This window comes from Zophobas morio, unplaced genomic scaffold, assembly GCF_036711695.1.
Source record: "Zophobas morio isolate AGI-343-1 ecotype UQ-CSIRO unplaced genomic scaffold, CSIRO_AGI_Zmor_V1 ptg000716l, whole genome shotgun sequence".
Taxonomy (NCBI): Eukaryota; Metazoa; Arthropoda; class Insecta; order Coleoptera; family Tenebrionidae; genus Zophobas; species Zophobas morio.
In genome coordinates, this window is record NW_026972819.1 from 23,960 (window position 1) to 32,519 (window position 8,560).

Sequence of the window (8,560 nt, forward strand, 5' to 3'; positions counted from 1 at the left end):
ATAAGAATAATTGATTCTAACAATACACTAAAAAAACCAAACTGTCTTTAGAATTGTAACTCGTAAAATTTTAAACCTATAAAAAAACGATAAAAAAAAATATTTAAATATAGTAGACGGTATTATCGAAGCTTTTAAAAAATTAAGGAAAAAATTAATTACGATTATTTAGTAGAGCAGGTAAAAGTAATAAAGATGGAATTTTTATATGACGCTTATTATATACGAATACAAAAATAATGTAGGTTTGATAAAAGAGTATAAGAGTATTTTATTTATGAAAAATATGGGGTTGTTAGTCATACTTAATAATTCTTTTTCTAGTCAGTAGAAGGTCATTAAAATTATTTCCTGAACTGCTGAAATCAATTAAGGAAAAACTTGAAAAATAAAATTTTTAAATACGCACTCTAGCAAACATATTAAAATTAAAAATTACATTGAAAAGAAAATTTTCAATTACCACAAATGATTATAAGACTCATCAGCGTGAGTAAATTGTAATGTTATTGAAGTTAAAAAAAAATTAGATCTATATTATAATTCCATCCTGTTAAGTAATACCGCCAACCAAAGAACAAGGCGATTAAACAAAAACGTTATTAAAAGAAAAGTAATTTTTCTTAACAATCTTAGTCAAGAGTTTTCTTAAGTTACATTATGATCGTATTTTTATAAAATTGTTGTGTTTATCTTCACACGTAGTACAATTAAATCTTGACTAATAAAAAATACAAAACAACATTTTCATGAGAGCTGGACAGCGATCCACTCCAAACCAAGTAAGCTGGTCATGACCCTTGACGAGGGCTTAATTTCTTTTTTTTTTTTTTGATTTTTACGGATGCTCGGTGAGTCGAGTGCAAACCGCTTAGTCTTAATTCGGGCACAAGTAGTCGCCCGTACATTTTTTCAGGAGGAATATCATGAATGTTTTGATTTTCTTGGGAAGGCAGTGCAATACGTGGAAGCTTCCCGGTCACACCGCAAACTTGGACTTCTCAGATCGGACGGGTTGAGTGCTTTTCGCCAGAGCACCACCCCCCCCCCCCCCCAAAACTTAATTTTCCTGGTTTGTGTTTACTTTAACAGCTGCATTCTATCAGTTTGATCCCGATACCCATCCTAACTAAACAGCCCCTACCCCTTTTTACTGTGGTCGTCCATATCTTGGCGGCATAGTAAAAAACTCCTAAGTGTATTAGGGTTTTATATTTTAAAATCAGGTCGAGCAAGCTATCCAAATTATTAGATTTTGACAGTATTTTTGCTGGAGTCTTTTATAATTCTGGTACACCAACTATTTTTCTTTTGTGAGCATATCAAATGGATTATCACCATGAGACCGTGTAAAATAAATACAAATACCTGTTGCCGCCGCAACTCTTCCTAACCCTATTTTGTCCACTTGGCAGCAATGTTAAACATGGAAGTGTTTCAATGTTATGTTAATGGTGCTTTTACTATACCAGCACTAACTGATAATATTGACGTGGAAGTGTCTGATGGTGCTAAACTGCCAAAAGGATATAACCGTGTCTCTTCAGGTCAATGTCATGGATTGAAATAATCTAACATGTGACATGAAAACCTCTTAAACTACGTCCATCTAGAGTCATAGCACTCCTGAGTGTACTAGTCAAGTAAAAGGACTTTCATTCCGGTCCTTTTAAACGTAGATAAATGCCTAGCCGTGTGCATCAGAAAGGAATTAAGCGACGCATGTTGTCCAGTACTGGAAAAGGCAAATTAATTACTTGGGATGACTAGGAAAGGAAATTTTTTTTTTGAACCAGGAGAAATACATTACTGACATTAAGATCAGATTCAATATGACTAATGCCAAACCATTTAAGGACACTGGCACTAATGATAATACTGCTAACAGCCAAAAGTTAGCTGTACAGCTATAGAAAGAGTTGGCTGGTTCCTTGCTCTACCTTTCGATTTGTTTTTAGCAAGATATAGCTTTTACTGTGAATAGCGTGGCTTGGAATGCATCTAGCCTTACTACAGCGGACTGGAAAACAGAGCAACACATCGTTAGACACTTGATTGATACGATGCAGTACAGGATTTCCATCGACGCAATGCGACATTCTCTATAGAGGGTTTTGCGATAGCCATTACGCTGGTTGTTTTAAAACCCGACGAAGTACGACGGGATACCTTTTTATGATGAATTATACTTCTGTTGTATGGAAGTCTATACTTTAAAAAACAATAGCCCTGTCGACGATGGAAGCCGAGTTGAGGGCAATAGCGAACGAGATGGAAGCTTTATGGTTTATCTACTTCGTAGAGGAAGCTGCCCTTTAGAAATTTCATCCGTTTGTACATCGAAAATCAAGCAGCTATCAAAATATATAGCAATGTAGAGCATCACATAAGGTCGAACACATTTGGTGTCAGATACCTTCACATTTGTGATGAGCAGAAAAGCAATACTTTGTCCCTGCATTATATTACTTCAAAGTACAATACGGCAGACCTACTCCCCAATTTGTATCTATTAGGAAACTTGAAGGTGCAAGCAGGCACAAGTACTTTATCAGAATTTGAGGGGTATTGGAGTTGACTTTCATAAATCACGTGCTCTAGACACGTGGTATGTGTTATTAATCACATGTTCGTAGCATGCACTCATACCACGAGTCTTTACGGCTGTCCCATATATTGTACAATTTATCTTTCCTGGAGGCGCAACTACCCTTTTTCTATAGATAGTAAATCGACCACTCCTCTTTTTCTCCGCCTAGGAATACAGTGGTTCAAAGTATATCGTTGATAAAAAAAGTAAAACCTTTATTTGTACTACCTTCTCGAGAAATTAAAATACTTATAAGGATGTTGCCGCTGTATCATAATTGCAGAACACAAAATTACCATTTTTAAAAAAAAGCAAATATTATAAAAATTGCAATTGAAAAAAAAAGAAATGATTTTTAGGTCTAACATGAAAAGCAAAAAAGGCTTTTATTACTAAACTTAAATAAAAACTTCCTTGCAAAATATCTCGTAGACACAAAAGTAGAATTCAGACTCCTTATACCCTCCAGCACAAAACTCTAATATTATACAGCTGGATACAATATTATATATATTACCACTTAACTATTCCTTACGAGGTATACTATAATGATAGAATGCTTAACTATTGGGATTCTACTAAAATCTTTTTTAATAGTTTATAATTAATTTACAATATTAATAATTAACAGCTTAACAAGCTAAAAGTAAAGTCATCTCGGACAACAATGGCTTTGAAAAATACTTTATAAAAATTGCACCACATGAATTTTCAAGAAAAATTCTACATTAGAGATTGATGAAATAAAAATTATTGTAAACGATACTCAAAATAAATATTAGACTATAATTTCTTAAAATAAAATGTTTACGTTAGATATATATACCCTTTAAATTTAGTTAGTTGGTTGGGTTTCATTTTTAAAAATTAATATTTTACATAACTAATGTTTAATGCATTTTTATTTAAACAAGTATTTTTTTAAAATAACAAAATAAACAGAGATGACATAGGTTGTTCTGATTTTACTTGTTTCTCCTTGTTATTCTTTTTGTTTCTTTTTTTTATGTTATAAGTTCTGTCTTCGTTTTTACAAGACTATATATATAATATTTTTTATTTTCCTTCTGATTAGCATAGCATGGGGCGTATCGACTAAGTATATACATGTTTTTAAATAGTCTTTTTAACTACGTACTAACTAATACTCCGCCTAGTTAAAAAGATAACCAAATTGTTAATTACTGGTATCTGCACGGCAGGGTTCCAATTTGCGTTCATTTCATTTTTCTACAACTTTAATCAGGTAAACTACGTAATTATTATTAAAAAGATGAGAATTATTACCAATACAGTTCTCATTTTTGATCTTTGAAGGATGCGTATACAAAAAATTCGTTGCCTTTAATTAAGACGAGAATTTACATAAATATCAACCTACTCAACACTGAATTTTAAAACGAAATTTTGGTTTATTTAAAGTTCTATTTGATTAAAAAAAAAAAACTGAAACCGCATCGGTTTAATTTTAGGTTGTCTCTCTTTCTTGTTTTTTTGTTTCATTTTATTATTATTGTCTGTTTTACATATTTCTATATATGAATTAGATTATATGTTTCTTTAGTTTTAACACACTAGACGAGCGTGGCGTTTTAATCCCCTTATAGGCGTCTGGTTACTATGTTTACCACTTATCGCCTAGGTTGGCCCTAAACGACAGTCTGGTTCTCTGAGCAACCTCTAGTAGGTTTAAGTGTTTTGTTCTAACGGATTAGGCAGCAGCCAACAAATCATAAAAAAGTGTTAGTTACTGTTGAAGGTAAAACAAATCTATTTCAAGCCCCAGGGTTTTAACCCTTTTTTGCAAAAGCGTTAATTTTAAAATTTGTCAGGCGATATACTTAAGGATAACTATTGTCGTTTTGCGCAGGAATTTCTTGACTCATATTGAGTGGACATCCCTCCATAGCTTACTCAACGCATCATCTTCTGTGGTAAAACCTTATATAAGGCAAAAAAAAGTCACTTTATTTAGACTAATGCTTCGTATTTGTACGCAACAATACATTTCACGACGATCTGGTTGTCACGCAACTCTAAGATTACAATTGTCCACAGAAGATTTTATACGAGTCTTAGAAAGACAGGCTAATGGCGGAAAGATTTATAATGATAAATACTTCGTAAAAAATATTAAGTAAGGTTAAGCGCTTTACGCTCGAAAGCGATGTGCTATTGTCATTAACAGAAATTAAACTCTTTTTGATTGTAAACATCTGTTCTGCAGAACTTTTGCTTGCTTGGAATGTAAAATATTTGTATAGCTAATACCCCTTTTCATGGTTTAATGCAATTCTTCGAGTTTGTTTGAGTGAGATCTCGATGACTATAAAGTAAACAACACTTTCTTTTGACCACTTATAAAAAAATTTAGTCTACTTTACTCGCAGCGAAAGGCATTCTAACTTCTTGCTCGGAACAATCTCGTTTCGTTTAAATCTTTTGGAGATTTCCGCAAATTAACTTCGAGATACAACCTACGTATTTAACTCTGGCAGCTCGTTCTTCTGTTTTTTTTTAAACTTCCATTATTAAAACCTAAACTTTCACTGTTATATACCTTCAAGCTCTGTACTTAAATTTGATAAAATAATCTAAACGTTTGTAGTGGTCCTAAGTATATTTTATACAAGAATTGATAACTTTTTCAACCAATTACATCTTGTGCAACCAAAAAATTATAGCGTTAAAAAATTTCAGATAATGTTTAACGAAGATCCGTCTTTAAGCAAGAAGCTTTAGTGCTCTTCCAACTCGAACAGGAAGCAAACCTTTTACTTTTTAATTTTTTCTGATTAATAAGCTGATAAGCAAAATTCTCTAATAGTTTGCCTTACTAATTCCTTTTAAAAAATAATTTTTTAAAAAAGTGATCTCGAATACTGTTTACTAACCTATAATACTAAGAGAGCTTTTTTTTAACTCTTCTTTATTATAATACGAAAGCTAGAATCACTAAAACCAATATTGTTAAATTTTTAAAACGTTGATAACTAAAAAGTTTTGACAAAATCTTAACTTGGAAATTTTAATTACTTTTACAAGAAGTTAATTCAAAATTTCTTTTATAATAAAAGCGACCATAAGGTTATTTATTTATTTGTAAAGATACAATTATTTAATTAAATCTTTTTTGTATGGCTATATTTAAATCATCTGCTTAATGATATGCCAAGCAAGAAGCAATCAACTTTATTTCCTTCCGATAAATAATTATAGTACGCAAGAATAAGATTCTAAAAAAAATTTAGTTTTCGAAAGAACTAAAAAATAGTATAAATTGAACTTAAATAACAAAATGTATATATTAAGTAGTAAACTTGCTTTCATTTAATCTCTTTTTCGTTGGAAACTTAATAAATTTAATTTGTATAATTCATTTTATATAAATCATAATGTTTTAGTAAAAAGATACAATTTGATTATTAGTTACTATTAAAAAAACTTTCAGCCAACTAATTTCAAGTTATAGATTAATTATTATTAATTTTAAATAATTTTTTATATTTCAATTTTTTTTATATTGAATTTGTTAATAAATTTTTTTGTATAAGTTTTCTCTCATTTTTAAAGAAATTAAAAGCTTTCATTGTTTTAAATAATTTTTATTGATGATTAAATTATTAAAAATTTAATTTTAATAAACTTTTTTAGTTTCAAGCTTTCTTTAGGAATAATTTATAATCTTTAAAGGGATTAATAATTTTTATAGTTTGAAAATATTTAGAGACAATTAATTTTTGTTATAAATTCTTTGTATCAACTTTTCTTGTTAATAAATTCTGTGTATACTTTTCGCCTACTTCAAAAAACGTGATTTTTTTTAAAAAAAAATACAATTACTTTTATTATTTGTTTGTATAAATGTGTATTACTTTATTACGAAAGATGCTTCTTTTTTACTTAAGAATTTGCCTACATTCTCAAAGGACCCGTCCGTTTCAAGACAACTTTAATCTCCTGCTCCTGTCTTTCTGCAAGTCGTCTTAATTCAAGCAAACTTATAATCTTTGATAAAAATAAAAATTTACTTCGCATCGACAATAATGAATATTGTACTACAATTTTAATTTTTTTAAAAAATTTAATGCCGAGTTGATGGTGAACTTAATATATTTATAATTCATAAAGAAAAATTAAAAAACCTCCTTTTTCAAACTCTCGAGTTCGCTAGCAACGGCCTCCGAAGGCATAAACCGCAGGGGATCCACCTCTAATTCAGCGTAGATGTCGGTCGTAGACTTCACGTGTCGACTCGGGACGGCTAGCAACCGCGCGAATAGCAGAGCGCTGGACAAGTAGATGCCCGGCCCTTTACCTTTCACGCTCGGTCCTGCGCGAGCAAAATGCTTAGCGCTTTTTAAAATAACATCGTCGTGTACAATTATTGTGTTTTCTGGAGTTTCAGTAACTGCAGCCACTTTTTTTAGGATCGATTTTTATAAATCACTTGAATTAAATTTAATTAAATATAAAGTTAATACCTTTAATTTCTTTTTTCCGTTTAGCCTCCTTTGCTGAGGCTGTTTTACGATCCAAAAGGATCTTCATAAGTTCATCGTGAACCCATTTTTCTTCTTCTACTTCTTCAGTAGTTCTGGACATTAACAAGCTCAGCTATTTAGAATAAGAAATTAAAAGAATGTAAATAATCTAGCAAAAAGGCAAAAACCTGCCGTTTGCGTGCTAATTCGTGAGCGGCATCGAAAGGAACCAAATGAAGAGCCTCTTCGATGTTCTGATCGTTTTCCTTGGCGTTCAAAATGGTACAAATGCGGTAGTAATGTTCCTTATAATTTTACAAAATTTAATAAATACCACATAATTAAATTTTATAGATGAATAAAAATTAGATTCAGTGTGAATTTAGTAATAAATGTTATTATAAAAGTATATAACTAAAAGTTCATTAGAAGTATTAGTTAACTTAAAAAATTAAAATAATTATATTAGTTGAAAATAAAATAAACTTAATTATAATAAGTATAAATTTATAAGAAAAAAAATTCTTTAATCAATTTTTTAAAAAATTAACTAAATTCAAATTCAAAATGGAAATAAGTAAAAGTTGCATTAAAAGTAAAAAAAGTAAAAATTTTGAAAATTAAATCAAAAGAACCTTCATTTCATCTAAAAGCTTAGCATTTTGTCCAGGCAACTGAACAAAGCGATCATGAATTACTTGAAAACGGCAATCGTAGACACGACAAAGTTCTAATAATTGAAATGTTTCATCTTTTGTCCAAGTAGGACAGTTTGGTGCAATAACTTCATCATATTCCTTTTCCGTTAATGTGGGAATATTGTTAATCTTGAAAAAACAAAGTATAATTAAAATTAAGGAAAATTATAAATAGTAAATAAAAATTTTTTATTGTTTTTTATAATTAAAAAAATATATAAATATATAATTATAAAATATTAACTATTAACCTTCACGTTAAGAGCAGCAAACGGGTATTCTCTATCCTTTTGATCCTCGCGTATCCAGTGGAAAAATTTAGCATCGTCGTTTCTAGCAGGATTATTAAAAGAAGACCACAACCATTCTAAATTTTTTTTTAAAAAAAAGTTACATTATAATATACTTTTTTATAAAGAAAAAAAACTTAGAGCTGGTCTTTTGTCATTAACATTCAAAGGGCGAAACTCTGCTAGCGGAGGTTTCTCGATGAATAAATTTCCTTCGTTTTCAAAAGGAGTTGAAAAAACAGGGCCAGAAGTTTCTAACCTCTTACTATCTTATAAAAAGAAAGTTCTAAGTTTTTTTTTAAATTAGAAAACTTTTAATTCTATTATAAACGCACTTTTATTAACGTTGAAGGCAGTGTTTGAGAAAACGGAACATAAATTGGTGTTCATTAGGCCTTTCTATATTAAGATGAAGGTAAAAAGTAGTTTTTCAAAGAAAAAATGGAAGTTAAGGTAATGACAATATAAACCTGCTTATAAAGATCATCAAGAAAAGGT

General features: G+C 30.2%; 1 protein-coding gene across 1 annotated transcript; it reads right to left on the reverse strand.

Annotated features, from left to right (window-relative positions):
* Window positions 1-6,490: 6,490 nt before the first annotated feature.
* LOC135121797 (DNA methyltransferase 1-associated protein 1-like) lies at window positions 6,491-8,560 on the reverse strand. Its single transcript, XM_064046078.1, has 9 exons — window positions 8,533-8,560; window positions 8,398-8,461; window positions 8,200-8,331; window positions 8,024-8,139; window positions 7,710-7,901; window positions 7,263-7,379; window positions 7,075-7,207; window positions 6,736-7,010; window positions 6,491-6,598 (listed from the first exon to the last, which is right to left on the reverse strand). Exons 2-9 carry the CDS (start codon window positions 8,450-8,452, stop codon window positions 6,506-6,508), a joined length of 1,113 nt encoding a protein of 370 aa, XP_063902148.1. The 5' UTR covers window positions 8,453-8,461; window positions 8,533-8,560; the 3' UTR covers window positions 6,491-6,505.

What these genes read in the sequence shown, in the direction of transcription:
- LOC135121797 (XM_064046078.1), bottom strand. Translation starts at nt 8,452, where the DNA reads ATGAACACCAATTTATGTTCCGTTTTCTCAAACACTGCCTTCAACGTT. An exon ending in TGACAAAAGACCAGCTCTAA is followed by an intron (nt 8,140 to 8,199) that starts GTTTTTTTTCTT and finishes AAAAAAATTTAG; the next exon opens with AATGGTTGTGGTCTTCTTTT. An exon ending in TTGCTGCTCTTAACGTGAAG is followed by an intron (nt 7,902 to 8,023) that starts GTTAATAGTTAA and finishes TGTTTTTTCAAG; the next exon opens with ATTAACAATATTCCCACATT.